Source organism: Telopea speciosissima, chromosome 1 (assembly GCF_018873765.1).
Source record: "Telopea speciosissima isolate NSW1024214 ecotype Mountain lineage chromosome 1, Tspe_v1, whole genome shotgun sequence".
NCBI lineage: Eukaryota > Viridiplantae > Streptophyta > Magnoliopsida > Proteales > Proteaceae > Telopea > Telopea speciosissima.
This window is the reverse complement of record NC_057916.1, coordinates 645,861-664,619: the sequence shown is the minus strand read 5'-3', so window position 1 is coordinate 664,619 and position 18,759 is coordinate 645,861. Positions and strand designations below refer to the sequence as shown.

Here is an 18,759-nt window from a genome sequence, read left to right as displayed (position 1 = left end):
CCACGAGAGGGTAGTCTATGCACCTTAATGGTGCTTTGGTCTTTGGCATTGCCTGGTTGGGTCGAGAAAACACCGCCGAAAACAGGGATGATATTCTTCATGGATCATAAGGGAGTGAGGTCTCCCACTGGAAAGCAGTCAATTCTGAATAAGAGGGACTTCCGTTACAGAGGTATCTTCAGTGGTAGCTTCATTCCCAACAACAGAGGTCTTTGGTTGGCAGAGAGAGGAGGCGTGGCCGAATGTTTTGCAGATTAGACAGTGGGGTGGTGACCAATCGTAGGCGACATTTTGCACAAAAGAGTAACCATCTTCTTCAACAACGGTGATGGTTGAAGGGAGAGCTTCATTTGAAGAAACTTCAATGCAAATATGGGCGTAAGCGAGCCTATCCTTCCTACTAGTTCTGGCATCTGAATGCAGGGGGTTACCAAGGACAGACCCGACCAAACTTAGGCCTTCGGAGCACCAATAACTTGAAGATGAATAAACCATTCCCCAATAGGAAAGTCTCGAAAGACCCTGGAGGTCTCTATTGTTTGGAAAGAGAGAGCTTTACAATATGGAATGGTGGGTGGTTATCAATGAAGTGTCCAACGAGAGCATTTTCCCACAAGGAGGCTTCATCATCAAGGAGACTTGAAGGGCAAAGAGCAATCTTAGAGCCATCGGCAAAGGAAGGGGAGACAAATTGCAGAGGGAGACCTTCTGAAGAAGAAGAGAGAGCTGAACCAAATAGGGACTTCCAAACAGGGCGAAGAGGGGAGGTAGAAGGGGAGTGGGATGGCTACGGAGAGTGGGAAGGGGAGGGAGGAGGAGAGGAGGACAAAGAGACCTGGCCAGAGGGGCTGGTCATGGAGGCCGGAGAAAGAAGGGGTCATATGACGGAAAGAGAGAGAATAGATTGATTTGCTTGCCTACCCTCTTTTACGAATGTTCACTACATTGAGATTCACCGTTACAGAGGTACCTTCAGTGGTGGCTTCATCCCCAGCAACAGAGGTCTTCGTTTTAGGGCTAGGTTTTGTTGGCTAATGAAAGGATGAACATGTGATTTGATAGAAGATGGCTAGGACACTGTTTCAATGGGAGTTTAGTGTAGAGATACGGTGAAATTGGGTGGTTAAGTTGGGCTGGATTAGGACTCTTTGTTATCTCACTTTCCTAGTAAGTTTAGGTTACCTAATAGGTTAAGGATTGGGTTAGGCCTTTCCTTTTTAGTGTAGGAGTCTGTTTTGAGTCTTTTATATAAGGTTGTAAGGGGGGCAAGTATTGAACACGAATTTTGATAATGAAAAGGCTTTTTGCTGCTCTCTTCCATTGAAGATTTGTCTTGTGTTTGGTCAATGCTGGTGGGATTGGTGTTTGATCCAATCGACACCTTGCAGTGTGAAGCCCAGGTAGTTCTTTTGAAGCCCTCCTTCAAGTTCTAGTTAAAGATTCCATTTTTATTCAAGTTTCTCAATCAAACAAGCTGCTGCCAAGGAATTTCTGCAACAACAGTAAGTTTGATTCATCCAAACCCTAACCTTTCTTATTCTAATCCTCTAAACCACACCCAAACCCTATCCCCTCCATCACTGAACAACATTCCCATAACCTAAATTCTGCCCAAACCAAACCAGCGAGAAAAATTCCTCCTTTTTTAGATCAAACTCTCCACCCCTGCCCCTATAGCACTCGATCCAAACCCTATCCCCATCCTCCCTCTCTAAACCCTAGATTCCCTTATTTTACTCTTTTAAAAAACCCAAAACCCTAACCCTACATTGTTATTAGTTCAAATCAGCATACTTCCCTCCTTTAAACCACTCGTCCTGCTGTTCTGGGAGCTATCCATTCTCACATTGGTGATGGGAATTCTACTTCTTTGTGGCTTGATCATTGGCACCGGGAATCATCCTTCATCAGGTCAGCCCTATAACTATCTATGGTTTTGGACTTCCTCGAAGCTCTTTGGTGGCTAATATTCTTGATCCGACTGGCTGCCCCCCCCCCGGTCGTCCACCTCTAATCCTGTGCTTAACAACATTTGGAGTATCTTACCTTCCATTACTAGGAGACCCCACCATAGAGGAGATTGTGTTACTTGGTTGCTGAATTCTTCTGGCTCCTTTAGATCTAAAGCTGCTTGGGAACTCATTTGTGCCCGTCGTTCGTTAGCTCCTTGGAGGAAACTTGTTTGGTTCAAGCACCATATTCCCTGTCATTGTTTTACTATCCATGCATGTAACAACAAAATGTGATGTTTCCTGAAATCACAAGACAAATTTGAGCCATCCCTTTTTAGGTTTTTTTTTTTTTTCCAATCTAAACCGTTTATTCTTGCTCAGAGTTTTGAGAGGGCACAGTAACGTCTAGACTGATGGTGGCGCATGCAATACAAGGGGGTATTCGATTGAACTAGACTAAAATTTTGACATGTGGCTATTCTAGACCATGTCCTCCCTATCCAACGGTAAAAATGGATACATCATTTGTCCATGTGGCAGAATAGATGCTTTGTGATTGGAAAAATAACAGACCCTTACGGCAATAATAATTCGCCTAATAAGAATAATAATAATAATCATAAACTTTCTCAGTTAGGCCTGACCTGATAAATTTATCGTGTTGGGCCGTGAAGTGGTGATTTTTCGTAATAGTAATAATCATAATATAGCCATTGTACAAACAATAGAGTCCATGAATTTTATCATACCACTATCTGAAATATTATTTCCAATAATTTATAACTAAAAATAAAATTGAATTTTTAAGTCGTCATAAAATCACCCCCTCTCTTCCCCTGTATATTCTCCCCCCCCCCCCGACTTCTCCCTTCCCCTTCTAGGGGTTTTGGTAATAAATTTTTTTATTCACCAAAAAAAAAAAAAAAACTCAATTAACAACAACTATCGTACACATGTTCACAGAAATTTTGCTTTGTTCATTAGGAACATAAATTCAAATGACTTTAAGAAGAATCTATAATGTAAGTAATGACCATTGTTTACATCAGATGATAACTCACAGGATGATTGCAACATTTCCTCAATTCCATTAGAAGAAAGTTCAACTTTATCTTTCTTCCTACAAGAGAAACCAGAAGGCGGGAATGTATGATAAGAAACAAAAAGTGAAATGCCAAAAAAAGATACACACAACTAAAAAACAGCCAAAAAAAAATAAAAAATGAAGTGTCCATAGTTATTCAAAACTAGTCCCAAAATTTGTTACAATAATGCATAGATACATAACAACAAAATTGCGACAGACTGTTGTTCAACGGGGGCTCAGGACCACCATGTTAGTGGAAGAGAGGGAATTCAGCATTTTTAAATTTTAACTACATGGAATAGGAGGGGAAGATGGAATTCCTATGTTTCTATGGTCAGGAGGGAATAAACAGGTGTCCAAGGATTATATTGAACTCAGCTTTTCTAAGGCCCCATCGGAGACATTCGTGAAGGCAATGGCAAGAAAGTCAACCCATATTAGAACACAATAATTGGTTACAACAATTGTTCTTTGGAAAAATCTGCCTTAATTGTCGACAAAAAGAACCATTGATGAATGAGAAATGAAAAACATAAAAGACAAACCTCAAGAAGATTGTACGCTCATTGTAACACTCCCACAAAGTGTTTCTGGTATTTTTCTGTTCTCCAAGAGTGAAAAAAATGGAAAGGTGTTTGGTTATCTGGTTAATTTTACTTTCCTGGTGTAAACCAGGCATCTGGAGTAGAAATAAAAAAGCAGAAAAAAATTGCTCATTTCTTCTCAAAACACTTTTTGGAGAATCACAAGAAACAGAAAATCGAAATCCACGACCTCTTCTTGCTTGACGATTGACCAGGTATGCTCCCGGTCTTCATCTCTCCCATACTCACTACCAGATCTTCGATGACTGCCATCATCCTTCTACGTTCCTCCCTCCGCTGGACTCCCCCCCCCTCCCTCTCATTTGCCTCCCAGAAACCCTCTGAGACCAGGTACGCTCCCAGTCTCCATCTCTCTCCCACTCCCTATAAGATCTCTGATGACGTCCATAATCTCTCTCTCTTGAATCAAGGTTCGTCCGCTTCAATCAATCATTATTTTTTATGGTAGATCTTTACCTCCAAAATTTTCCCTAAAAAATGCCGGTTTGAAGTCCGTTGTGTTACAGAATCTAGTTTGTTGATGCCTGAGTTGAAAAACAAGTTGGACTGGAAAGAAATTGACTACTGAAATTAAAGTAAATTTGTTTTTTCCTTCGAGCTATAGTGAGATAATTTTTCCTTTCCTTCGACATATTATGTGCAGTTAATGAGCCTACTCATGAATCTAATGAGTTAAATTAAAGGGTGTTATGGAGGTTGGTGGTAAAAAATGGACTCGATGAGCTTGAAAGAAAAAAAAAAACTGGACGACCTGTTTGATTTTAATTAAGTTTTTATAATTTTATTTCTAAATGGTTGTTTCTGGTTCTGGTTCATTTGTATTGAAGGGAATGGTGTTTCAATGGTGAGGGAGGGATTGTTTTTTATTTCTAGAGTGAATGGTAAGATTGAATTTGGAGCAGATCAGATAGAAAAGAATAAGAACAGGACCAATTGTGGATCTGCACTGACGTGAACATTTCCTAGTTTGAAAATTGAGCACCATATTATTGATGGTGAGCTCATAGTTCGAGAACTCGCGAGATCTCGCCGAGATCTCGGTATTTCGAAAATCCAAGACGAGATGGGGGTCGAGTCACAAAAGTACAATATCTCGCATCGGTCGAGATCTCGGTTTGACATAGGAAAATGCCCATCTAGGTCCTTTATATGAGTGCCAGATCTCGAGATATTGCTGGAAATTCTTGGTAGACAGACCCCAATCTATGCCAGGAACCAGGACAGACACTTATTTATGCCTAATATCATTTAAGTAAATGTTTTTGTATTTGTATTTCATTTACTTAAGATATTATTCAGAAATAAGCAAATACCCCCCTATTTGAATCCAATAAAAATAGTTAAAAAATCAAATTCCAAAAGGAAAAAAAGTTAACCCCCCAGTTTAAGAACAAAAACTGGATTTTCGGCGGTAGGTGCAATTTTCGACTTTATAATGCTGGGGTTTTTCTCAAATCTAAAAATTCCATAAATCTTATTATGGTAAAACATTGCTAAAAACCAAAATTGCGGTAAAATATTCATTTGTTTGATTTTTAGCAATGTTTTACCATATTAAGATTTATGGAATTTTTTGATTTGAGAAAAACCGCAGCGTTAGAAAGTTGAAAATTGTATCTACCGCCGAAAATCCAGTTTTTGTTCTTGACCTGGGGGGTTAACTTTTTTTCCTTTTGGAATTTGATTTTTTAACTATTTTTATTGGATTCAAATAGGGGGGTATTTGCTTATTTATGAATGATATCTGAAGTAAATGAAATACAAATACAAAAGCATTTACTTTGGACTTTGTTTTTGCAAAATCTGTCTGTCCTGCTTTCTCACTAACTGAAACTCCTATTTGGACTTTGTTTTTGCAAAATCCGATAGTGCCATTGTGTTTAAATGGCCTAAAATAGGCTGAATACCAACTTTTAGACCCAAAAGAGGTCTAAAACCCACCGAGATGGGCTTCCGAGTTGGAAAAAAAAAATTACAAAAACTCGCCGAGATCTCGACTCGACTCGGTTTTGGGCAGGGCCGAGATGGCTCCGAGACCAGAGTTTTCGAACCTTGGGTGAGCTGCGACCAACCACGAACAATCCATCATCCTCATCCGTTGTTCCTGAAAGGGGGGCAGCATTGCCGCTCTGTTGCTGATTAGAATCAATGTTTGAAATTTTAGTTGAAAATTTGAAATGACCGAAATTTGGTAAAAATTGTTAGATTCGACAAAGGTCAAAATGAAACCAGGTGCAATACCTGGGTCTTGCAAAGTTTCGGTTGAAATTTCACAGTTTTGGTGAAATTCCGACCATGTTTCAGTAAACCCTTCGTATTAAATGCATGGTTTCGATCGAAATGGGTCTAAATTTTGACCCATTTTGCTAGTTTCGACGGTTTCAACTCCAAAGTGGGAAATATCCTACAAAACCTCAATTTATGTGATTCCTTGCCAAATCACTCACATATCTTTGTAATGAACCATGTATAACATTTGATGATTATGAAATGGTTCCCAATTTTATGTTTGTTCATTCCTAATCATAGTTATCAATGCGTCGCCATGCCATGGCGGGCGCCTTGCCACCTTGGGCGCCATGATGGGCGTCTTGCCGCCATGGCGGTGTCGCCTTGAATTTTGTCCTTCTAAAACGCCATGGTCGCTTTCCTGCCTTGATAACTATGTTCTTAATGCATATTTTAGTTGATTTAATTGAATTATGTATGTCATAGTATTAAATTGTGTAGAATAGGTTATATAGAGATAGTATACAACAGCATACATTGTACACTACCAACCTAGTGTATGAAGCCAAACTACCATTTGGGTGTATGTTATTATAATCGAAGGATTTCACTATATTTAGAGGACCTAAAATAGGATTTCCCAGAAGTTTCGGTACCTAATTTGGCCATTTGAACCTCGAAACTAGAGGTTGAAAGCTGCAGCTGAAACATACCAACTTTCAACCATTTCGAACCTTGGTTAGAACCAGGTGAGGTGGCACCATGATGTAGTCCTAGGTAGGAGTAATCCCACTAGGAACCAGGGTAATAGGATCAATAGCAAAAGGAACTAAAGGGGCTGCTGGTTCAGCAGTTACAATAAGACAGCAGTGTAGTTTTAGGTCAAAGGTTAGGGTAAGGTAATGGGAAAATAGTTTATAAGATTAAACTAGGCAGGTTTTAAAGGTCTTAATGAACTAGGTTTGGTTAGATTTGAAAAATTTTTTAAATTTTAGAAATTTTAGGTTTAGGGTTTTGGGTTTTGGGAATGAAGGGGGAGATGAGATTTAGGGTTTAGAGCTGGAATTTGGGCTGGAGCTTAAGGTTGAGTGTTAAGGGCAGTGTAGGGGTGGTTCAGTTGTAATATTGAAGGATTTGGATGGTTGGATAGGTCTAGGTAAGTTTTAGGGTTTTGGGTTTTAATGGTGATGGAGGGATTTAGGGTTTTTTATGGACAGTTGAGGCTGCAGGTTAGATTGAGTGGAGGTACTGGTATGGAGAGGTTATGTTCTGATTTTTGATGAATATGGGTGAAGGATGAATGCTGGAATGTATTTAGAAAAGCTAGGGTTTTGGGGGATCAATTAGGTTAGATGGGGGGAAGAAGAAGAGAAGGATTACTTGCAGGGAATTAAAAAATAACTCGCTGGTCTGATCTCCTTCAAAGGCAACAGCAGCTTGATGTAGTTTGATAGCAGAAAAACGACCTCCCGATCTACAAGATGCAAGGAGTCGCCGGAATCCACCAGCCCTTCCACACCTTGATATGACTCACAAGGCCTCCTTGATATTACCAACAAGGAACACTCTCAAAGAGCAAGCAGCCTTCATAGCAGCAGCATAAAAAAACGATTTTTCTATAACATAATTGGTGGGGGAGCCTCTCCCACGATCTATCATTAAATAGGAGGCCAAAGGCCCAAATCCTAAAACTATTACAACTTAATCTCCATCCAAAATCGTGGAGAGGTACAATTAAGTGATTTAAACAATTCAAAAAGCATAAAAAGACCCAATTGACCCTAATGACTTAAAACAACTTAAACTACTTGAAATAAAAGAAGATTCCCTACTAGCCAATAGGATATAAGAACCTCTTAGCCAATAGGAGCACTTCAATTCGAGGAGGCTAGGATCTGCATCACACCAGCTGCTGATAAACCATCAGTCTTGCCAATGGTGTGAAGGGGAGGCTGCTTCGTTGGTTGTGACTGTTGACGCTAAGCCTTTGATTCTTCAGTCTCACATTCTATAGGGGAGGCTTCATCAAACTGAAGATGCTGACAAAGAAGCTGAAATTGAGGTACCGATTTTAGTTGTTATGGAGAGGATTATAATGGTCAGGGTGACAAGGTACCGATTTTGTGATCTTTCTATTAATTTCTGTTATCAAGTTATGTACTCAGGCAAAGCATATGAATGGAAGAATGGAATTGTTAGCATTATTAGGAGTTCTTTTTTCTTTAGTTCAAGCTGGATATTCTTTCTTTACTTATTTGTATAATCCAGCTTGAGGGGGAGTGTTGAGAAGTACTGTTCACGTGAACAGTGATTTGGTTGATATGTGTATCTTCTATTTTCCTAGTCCTAGTTTCTAATTATGTCACGTCCTAATTCTACTGTGAGTTGTTAGCCTTAGTTTCAGTTTGAGTTGTTAGTTCTAGTTCTTTTCCTATTGTAACTTGGAATCCTATCATGATTAGGAATTCCTAATCTGATTAGGAGTTCCCCTTTCTATTTGTAATTTCCCCTCTATTATAAATAGAGAGGCTTTCCTATCAATAAAGACAACAAGTTATTATTCTCTCATTCTCTCTTTTTTCTCTTCTCTCAAGTTACTGGTTACAGGTTCTAGGTTTTCTACATGGTATCAGAGCTAGGCAACCAGTGACTGATTCTCTCCAAGATTGCTGTTTTGAGAGTCGATTTTAATTTCTGGTTTGAAGAAGAAAACCCTAGTTCATAGAAAAAGAAGAACTAGGGTTTCATGTACTCAATTCATTTATTCGATTCTGAAAACTCTACATCAGATTTCGAATCTGATTTCTGCTCTTCAGATGAGTTGCAGATTAAATACTGATTTATTGATCGATTAATGAAGAACCTGGTTCCGGGCTGTAGATGCTTCTGAAGAACCTGCTTTCGTTGAAGGTGCAATCCCTTTTTTGACGGTGATCGAGGGGCTGGAGTTCAGGACCTGCCCTATTTTTGCTCAGTTTCTCTTTGCTTATCGTGAGGAAGATCTCTGATTTTCTGGTTTTCGTCTTGCTGAGTGTTGCTTGGCTTAGTTGTTGGATGGGCTCTTGTTCTCTGATGTTGGCTATTGATTTCTGGTGGTATCGATTCTTTGCTGGTATTTTGTTGTTGCTGATTCGATTGAAGCTGTTCTTCCAAGGAGTCAAATATTTATCGCTGTTGTTCCCCTACCACCAGATTGGAGTTGCAGGTTGAAGTTGCAGCTTTTGTTCCGCCTCCTCCTTTCCTTGCTTTCGATCGAGTTTTTGGAGATTACATTAATTTTCTCCATGAGCTCTTGCTTTTCGATGAAGAATCAGTTGGCTGCTGGTTCTCGTTTTCCTCTGTGGCTCGTTTTCCTCTTGTGGTTGGTTCTTTCTCCCATCGTGAGGTTGAATTGTTGAAGACAACGTTATCTTGTTTTTGGCTGGTTGCGTGAGGAAGACATCCAATATCTCAAAGTGGGTTTCCTTTTATGAGTTGGTTTCCTTTCTGGTTACTCTACTTTATTCCTAGCGTTTTATTTTATTCTTTAAGTTCCCTTTTATGCCCTTATCATCTTTTCTTATCTACCTTTGTCCTTATTTTACTGCTCATTCCAACATTACCCTTTTGCCTTGGGTGGTATTTGTAAGTAGATTTCATCTAAATTATCTACCCAAGAGCCCCTTGACAATTCTGGTTATTTACAAGATTGCCACTCTCTATAGCCATTATTTTACTGATTGCATTCCATTGCTTTTTGTTTACCAAAAAGGCCCGTGCAAAATTCTGGTTATTTACGGAACTGCCATTACCTTTTAATACAGTCCCCTATTTGACTACCCAATTGACCCTTGAAAATTCTGGTTTACTACCAGTTTGCCCTTAGGCTTGGATTGTATTTAAAAGTGGATTTCCACCAAATTACAGTCATGCCATCCTTTTTTTTTCCAACACCATTCCCTTTCAATAATTCTAATTCCCTTCATATCCCAAAACATACCTTTGGCATTTACCCATAACACCATTGGAAACTTCTGGTAAATTACAATTTTGCCATTCTTCCTTTTTAATTACCCATAGCACTTTTAGAAAATTCTGGAATATTATGTTTTTGCCCTATCTTTTACATTATCTCTGTTATGTCCACGTGTACTACACATGAGGGGGGATTATGTACAGTACACCTACAGACATTGTAGAAGCAGAACTTGCAGGAACACTTGGTGCAAAGCATAGACGATCAGAGTTTTCACCATTGCCAATGGGTATCTACTTTGTTATTGGGTTGAGTCTCCCGTAAGGGGGAGATTGAAGTATTGAAATATTGAAGATATTTGGTTGTTGCCTATTTGAGGACTTTCGATTGGGTTGATACAGTTTTTTTCCGCTACCTGATTCAGTTTGTTTTCGCTACTTGCTGCTCTAGTTATTTCACTTCAAGATTCTAAGTCACTATGACAATCGGAGATTCATCACTGGATAGCTATTAAGGATGGTTGAAAGCTGCCTTTTTTGGAAAACATTCCAGTCCCGGTTTGCTGATCATGTCTGTCCAAGTTTTGAAGATCTATTTTTTCAAGTTCTTGAAGGTTTATTTGGGAGCTACATTCATATGTCAAGGTGGATTATACTACAACTTAGTTTTTTTCATTTTGTTCAAGTTGGGCATTAGTACCTTGTATGCGCCAACTTGAGGGGGAGTGTTAGCATTATTAGGAGGTTCTTTTTTCTTTAGTTCAAGCTGGATCTTCTTTCTTTACTTATTTGTATAATCCAGCTTGAGGGGGAGTGTTGAGAAGTACTGTTCACGTGACACTATTCACATGAACAGTGATTTGGTTGATATGTGTATCTTCTATTTTCCTAGTCCTAGTTGGAGTCCTAGTTTCTAATTATGTAAAGTCCTAATTCTACTGTGAGTTGTTAGTCTTAGTTTCAGTTTGAGTTGTTAGTTCTAGTTCTTTTCCTATTGTAACTTGGAATCCTATCATGATTAGGAATTCCTAATCTGATTAGGAGTTCCCCTTTCTATTTGTAATTTCCCTTCTATTATAAATAGAGGGGCTTTCCTATCAATAAAGACAACAAGTTATTATTCTCTCATTCTCTCTTTTTTTCTCTTCTCTCAAGTTACTGGTTACAGGTCCTAGGTTTTCTACAGGAATTTTTTTCCCCCCCCAAATTACTGGTGATGTAATTAGGCATATAACTTAAATGGAATTTTGTAACTATTAGATATTTTGGAAATTTTATACTGGCAAGAAGTACTTCTGTTAAACTGCCTTCAAAACACATTTTTGTTTCTTCGCTGATTCAAAAATATTTCTTACGCCCTCTACATTTCCACTCCCATAGAAGTGCTCCTCGAGACTAGAAATGCAAAATAGCACTTCCAACTCAGAAACAAATCGCTAAGCAGAAGTGTTGTCAAACAGGGCCTAAAATGCCTGTTGAAGTCACAAATAAGATTGAATTGATCTTCTTGCTTTTCAAGTCTATGGAATTTCCAGTTCCCATGGACCCGTGCATTTTGGTAGGCATCAGACAATGGGTGGTAATGACGGTAAGTTTTAGACATGGTCCGCACAAGGTATGTAGTATCAAAAGACTTCTCATCTCTTTAGATTTGGGCACAAGCTAATAGCTAAATTGATCTGTGATAAAAGAGCAGTATTCCTTGGAAACCTTGGGATGATCCATTGCACACTAAACAGCTTCAACAAATAAAAACAGGCCACATAAAGAACATATGCTTTCCAGTTGAAAACAAATCAACTTCAAGCGGGGAAAAATAGGGGCATACCTCCAGTGATTCCTTTATTCAATTCATGATAGTTCTTCTTCAACAGGTTTATGTATAGTGTCCTTTGCAGGTCTGCAAGGGCACAGGGAACCTCAACCCACTTTTTGGCAGGAATCAGTCCACGCAAAACATCTGACTTCATCCTTCTCAACATCCTATCACCAACAAACAATTCTCAGGTCATGCTCAACAAGATTCACATTAATCCAAAACCATCCACCAAACAATTGCATCATTTACCTAGGCCTCAATATATCATGGATTCGTGTAATCATTGAATTAGTGTCTAATGATCGTGAATCCTCTATTTCCATTCCGATGTTTGAAAAGGAATCTGCTCTATCCTTTGGATCAGCAAATTCTTTTGGATCAAGGAAATGAAGCAACGCAAACAGTTCAACCAAAGTATTCTGAAGTGGTGTGCCCTACAGTAGTAGCAACCACATTAAGAAACGGGATAAAACTTCAACAATCTGAACTTATCAAGGACAGATAAGAACAAAACAGCTATTCCATTTTTTTTTTTTTATGCATAAAAAATTCAATACCAAAGGAAAGAAAAGGGGGGGGGGAAGAGGATACAAACAAGCACGAACCAATTACAAAGTCCTACCAAAACAGCTATTTCAATATTAGCAACTAGTTCAAGCCTTTTACAAACTTGATCTTTAATTAGCAGTTAAAATTTGAGGAGTATCAAAAAGAAATTAGAAAAGATGATTCCATTTTTATTCAGAACATCTCCTTTCATCAGTAAAAGACAACTTGGAGTTTTAAAGCAAACCATGGAAGAAAAATGCTACTGCAATATCACAGCAGCAGCATCAAACAGTTATTTACGAGAGGAATGGGAGGAGCTGCAGGATCATGGAATTTGTGAAGGTTCATATTGACCTTGGAAGAGTTTGAGGCCCTCATTGATAAGAAAGTCACATCAAGTCATCAAAAGTCAACATAGAACTAGAAGAAAGTCACATCAAGTCATCAAAAGTTATTGGAAGTTTGAAACAATCAAAACATACATTTGGTTTGAACTGTTCTTGGAATTGGTCATTGTCTCGGTAAACTTAGCCACACATTTGGTTTATATTGTTCTTATAAAATATGATCATATCTACAAGTAGTTAAACTGATCTCGATTTAGAGAAATGTTCTTATTCTCTAAGAAGTTTGACTGGTCAAATGATTTTATTTTACATGAGACCTTTTGCATTAGGTACAACATAAAACTAGCTTTCCAACAAATCCAAGACTGCTTAAATCTGATTTCTATTGAAGGAGTTATTTTCCGGTCAAATCTTATTTGGTGTACGCGAATGCTGTAAAACTTGCTTTGAATGAAAATAGTTTTTTAGATATCATAACAAATGAATACTTTACCACTCTTTCAATTTTTAGCAATGTTTTACGGTTTTACCATATTAAGATTTGGGAGAAAGAACGCTACCTTGGCGCATGCGGTGCGCTGCCCCTATATCCGGGCATAGGGGCAGCGTACCGCATGCGCCCAGGTAGCATTCTCTTTCCCTTAATAATTATAGAATTTTTAGATTTGAGAAAAACCCCAGCATCAAAAGTTGAAAATTTCAACTATCGCTGAAAATCCAATTTTTTGTTCTTGAACTGAGGTTTGACTTTTTATCCTTTTGGAATTTAATTTTTAACTATTTTTATTGGATTCAAATAGTGGGTATTTGCTTATTTACAACTTGTATCTTAAGTAAATGAAACTATATTTGGCATAAGTAAGAGGGTTCGATACCACTAAGGCGGCAGTCGCTTAGACCCAAAAAAGTCCGCCTAGACGCCTAGGCGACCCCTTAACAACTATGGTTTTCCATAATAGCAGTTTCTTGTCTCGGGTGGGTTTCAATAACCCTCTCCCATAAATTCATAGTATGGCTCATTAGTTTTATGCTTCTATAGTTTATAGCAACTCTTTATATCACCTTTATTTTTTTAAATCGGAACCATAACTAAAGGCTGAGATAAAATTCTGGAATTGACATGACTGTATTGCGGTAAAATTCGTGTGCGTGGAGGAATATAGTTGTCAAGGCATCACTTGAGAGTTGCCTAGGCGGCAAAGTGCTCCCAGATGCTCAGGGCGTTTCTTGAAAAAAACAGAAAAAAAAAAAAAGGGAAAAGAGGAAGAGGAAGAGGAGCAGAGGACAAGAAGGGAAATGGAGGTGGAGGAAGAAAGGGAAGGTAGGGAAGGCGAAGTGGAAAAAAGAGGTTAGTATGTGCCTGATATACCCACTAACAATTGCAAGTCACCGCCTCAAGCTGCCACTGCAAGTTGCCCCCTCACTGACAAAAGCCTAACCTGCTCAGCTGCTCCCCTTGTTAAACCAGCAAAAATGGCTTTATTGGGCATTAAATACAACAAAACTCAACCATATCCCAACAGAATGGGGTCGGCACATGGATCCTTGCCCTCCAATCAGCTCTATTCGAGGTCATACTTGATACAAGACCTAAGCTATGCAAGTGTTTCCTCACCACTTCTCCTAGGGTCACTTTAGGTCTGCCCCTGGCTCTTTTAGTTCCTTCAATCTGAATCAAACCACTCCTCCGTCATATAGCATCCAAAAGCCTCCGTTGAACATGGTTATGCCACCTTAAACAATGTTCTCATATCTTATCATTTATCAGAGCTACTCTCAAATCAGCTCTAATATGATCGTTCCTTACTTTATCCTTCCTCGTTTTGCAACACATGCATTTCAACATCCTCAACTCCTCTACAGTGAGTTTATCTACATGATGCTTCTTAACTGCCCAACATCCCGCACTATACGTCATAGCCATCATATAACGTCCTATAAAATTTCCTTTAAGTTTTAAAAGAATATGTCGATCACACAACACTACAGACGCACCTCTCCACATCATCCATCCTATTTTAATTCTTTGTGAAACATCATCCTCTATATCACTTATCACCTTTATTTATTATTGAGCCCAGATACCTAAAATAAAAACTTTGTGAAATCTCCGCCGCATCAATTTTCACCTTGTTATCCATCCTATTATAACTAAAGTTACACACCATATACCCCGACTTCATTCTAAGGTTGATCACAATAACTCCAACTTGAAGTTAATTTCTGCTTTTCTCTAATCCACCAAAATAATATCATCAATAAAACGCATACACAAAGAAACCTCGTCTTGAATGTCTCTGGTTAAATTACCCACGATAAACACAGACAAAGAAGGGCTTAAAGTTGATCCTTGATGTAACCCAATTGTATTTGAGAATTCACTATTTTGACCCCCCCAGCTCTTACACTAGTCACCATACTATCATACATATCTTCTTTAATTATGTCCACATATTTACTTGAAATGCTTCTCTCTCTAGTACTTGCTTGATTAACTCTCTAGGGACTCTGTCATATGCTTTTTCTAAGTCAATAAAGACCATTTGGAGATCCTTCTTGCAATCTCTAAATCTTCTGATGAGTCTCCAAAGTAAATAGCTTTTGTCATAGATGTTCCTAGCATAAAACCAAATTAGTTCTCTGTAATAGTAGTTTTGTCCATATATTCATATAACTAAATCTCGCGAAATCTCGGTCGAGATCTCGAATATTTCAAGTATCTCGACCTAACCAAAACGAAACAGCAGCACGAATAAAAAAAATGCAAAAACTCGATCGAAATTTCAACCATCTCGCGATATCTCGAGACAAAATCAAAATCTCACGAGATATCGAGATTCCTTTTTCAAAAGTAGCTTTATAAATACCAAAACTCATTAGTCTCAGTCAAAATTTCGACCGAGACTTAACAAGCTCTGGTTTTTGGGGTTTTTTTCTCCTTGTTCTTCATCCTTTCACTTCTCCCATACTATGATGTGGCATTCATTTGTCCTACAGTCGGAGAACAATGCATGTCGGCTCCATCAGACTATGAGTGGGGTCGATCCTGGATGTCGGAGTAATTATTATTAGAATATTTGTAAACATTTGAGTCACTTAATAACTACTTGACTTGTATTGGACTATTGGGATATTGTCATATTGATATCATCTTCTTAACTTGTTATTTACTTATTGTACTTAATATTATGACTTAAGTTATGACTTATGAGTCATTCACTTTATGTTTCCAACTTCCAAGTCAATTTACTTGTTTAAATTGTTTATTATTCATCAATTTATTATGTCCTCTAGTACTTAGAGTCTTAAACAATGTGTATGTGTAATTAACTAAGTTATACATTAAGATTCAACCATACATTACCAATCAATGGTGCAAATCCAAAACACCACTTTGGGTAAATATTTTTGCAATTTGAACATTTAAATGTGTTCATATAGCCTAAAATAGGGTTTCCATGAAGTTTCAGGCCGTAACTTGGTCTAAAACCCACCGAAATGACCTACCGAAACATAACAGAAAAATGCAAAATTTCGACCGATGTATCCGAAATTTCGGATATTTCGGTCAGCCCAAAACACCGAAACGAAACAAGTTTTCGAACAATAGTTTTGTCTCAAGTAAGTTTCAATAACCTTCTCCCATAATTTTATAGTATGACTCATTAGATTTATGCCTCTATAGTTACTATTACTCTGAACATCATCTTTATTTTTGTAAATTGGAACAACAATGCTTCTCATCCATTCATTTGGTATTTTCCTTGTGCTCATAATCTTATTAAACAGCTTGGTTAGTTTTGTAATATGGGTATAAAGGTCTTTATGTCATTAGGGTGACTAGTATGTTGTCCTAGGGGCATTAATGCACTTGCACCTTTTTTATCATTTATTATAAAGGGTAAATTACATGTCACCCCCTGGTTTTCAAGCAAAACTCAGATCACCCCCTCTACAGTAACAGTGTTAGTCTGCTGTTAGTTATTGGTATGAAAGGACTATTTTACCTTGTATTAAAACATTAGAATTAAATTTACAATACTACCCTTCCTTCATTTGCAACATTGGTCAAGGGTAGTTTAGGCATTTAAATTTATTTAACTGGCTAACATCATCACTTAACAGCATAAAACTAATGGTAGGGACTAATTTGTCATATTGGGGTCTAAACCAGGGGGTGATTTGAGTTTCATTTGAAAACCAAGGCGTGACGTGTAATTTACCCTATTATAAATAAAGGTGGCCGATCTCTCTCTCTCTCTCTCTCTCTCTGTGGAACTTTCTCCCACCGGGGGGCCTTTTGTTGTTCTTCCCAAGATTTAAACCAATGGATCTGGTTGTTTGTTTGTTGCAATCTGCGTAGCATGTGTGGGTGACCTCCTCTAGCTTAATTTGTGAGTTCCTTTGAGATCTTCAGTCATGGCAGATACGGAGACTTCGGTTACATCTATTGTTTCAGGAGGGGGAAGTTATGGATCCCAGGGTGATTTTTCCTCGTTCCCTATTAGCTCCATCAAGTTGTATGGGAGCAATTATTTGATGTGGTCGAGATCCTACTTTCTCTTCATTGATTCCCATGGTTTTTCCAAGTATCATACAGGTGAATCTGAGAAACCTACGATTATTGGTGTACCTCAGAAGAAATGGAGTTCTGACAACTCCCTTGTTAAGTCATTTCTTCTAAACTCGATGACTCCTATTATTGCTCATGGATATCTATTGATGGACACGGCAGCCAAGGATACATATTCCCAAGTGGGGAATGATGCCCAAGTTTTCTAGCTGAGAAAGAAGATATATGAGAGAAAGCGAAAGGACATGTCTATTTCTCAGTATCTTAAGAGGTATGTGGCACGAACTAGATTTTTATGATGAGTTTTAAGCTATTTGTTCTATTAATGCTACAGCTTTCAAGAAGCGTGAGGACAAGCTTCGGGTCTATGATTTTTTGGCTAGTTTGAATATGGAGTTCGATTAGATTTGTGCCCATGTCCGTAGCCGTAACCCATTCCCATCTCTAGAATGGTACAATCTGAAGCTAGTCGTTGTTCTGCAATGTTACATACCATCACTCAGGAGAGATATGCCCTTTACTCTAGTAATGGCACTCAGCCCGTGGTAGTTCTACACGTTCCGGTGATCTTGTTAACACTGATAAGGAACCTGTAAAGTGCAAATATTGTGGGAAGGAACGTCAGACTAAGGAGTTTTGTTGGAAACCCAACAATCCTTGTGGGAGACGTCGTGGTAAGCCAAATCAATCTTTGCCAATCATACTGAATCATCTAATGCTTGTACTTCTATTGGTGGCTCCTTGTCACAGTATGAGTTATTAATGCAACGTCATCTAATGACCAAGTTATAGCCCTCATCCATCGTTGCTACAGCTGCTTCTATGCCAGTTCCTTCTGAATCCCATTCTGCTAATTCAAGTATTTTCTTTGGTGATCATTGTGCATATGTTGCCTCCACCCCTTGGATAATTAACTCAGGGACAACCGATCACATGAATTCTTCCCCCCCCCAGGTTTTTCTAGTATTCTCCATCTTCAAGTAACAATAAAGTTAGGGTTGTTGATGGTTCCCTCTCCTCTATTTCAGGGAAAGGCACTACTCAGTGATCCCCTATGCTATCCCTTACTTCAGTATTGCATGTTCCCAACTTTTCTACTAACCTCTTATCCATTAGTTGTATTACTTGGGATCTCAATTGCAAATTGACCTTTTTCCCTTCATATTGTGTTGTTCAGGACTTGCTGACGGGGGCAACGATTGGTAGTGGTAAAGACATAAAGTGAGTGTTGGTCTCTACCTGCTCGACAGTGGTTCCTCTTCTGAAGTCTCGCCTAAAGCACATCACTCGGATTCCACTTCTGCATTGTTTGAGATTTACCATTAGCTAGAGTTTTTCCTACTTTATTTAAAAAAATTTAATTCCAAGACTATATCTTGTGATGCTTGTGCCTTTGCCAAGCAAACTAGAAATGTTTATCCCATTTCAATTAATAGAAATTTAGTTTCATTTGCTTTGATTCACTTTGATGTGTGGGGCCTTGCCCATTGCGTTTCTATTATTGGATATCGATGGTTTGTTACATTTATCGACTGTCATACTAGGCTCACTTGGATTTATTTAATGAGACATAAGAGAGGTTTTTCAATGTTTTCGCCTATTTCATCGTCTGGTTCAAACTCAATATGACGACAGGGTAAAGAT

General features: G+C 38.5%; 1 protein-coding gene across 1 annotated transcript in view; it reads right to left on the bottom strand.

The window, feature by feature from the left end:
• The window catches only part of LOC122671681 (CHD3-type chromatin-remodeling factor CHR7-like), a 104,869-nt gene that overhangs the window by 16,162 nt on the left and 69,948 nt on the right, over positions 1-18,759 (bottom strand). Inside the window, exons 15-17 of the mRNA XM_043869054.1 lie at positions 11,896-12,080; positions 11,656-11,810; positions 3,014-3,072 (exon numbers count right to left, since the gene is read on the bottom strand). Coding sequence (XP_043724989.1) covers positions 3,014-3,072; positions 11,656-11,810; positions 11,896-12,080 — 399 coding nt within the window. The remainder of the gene's footprint in view (positions 1-3,013; positions 3,073-11,655; positions 11,811-11,895; positions 12,081-18,759) is intronic.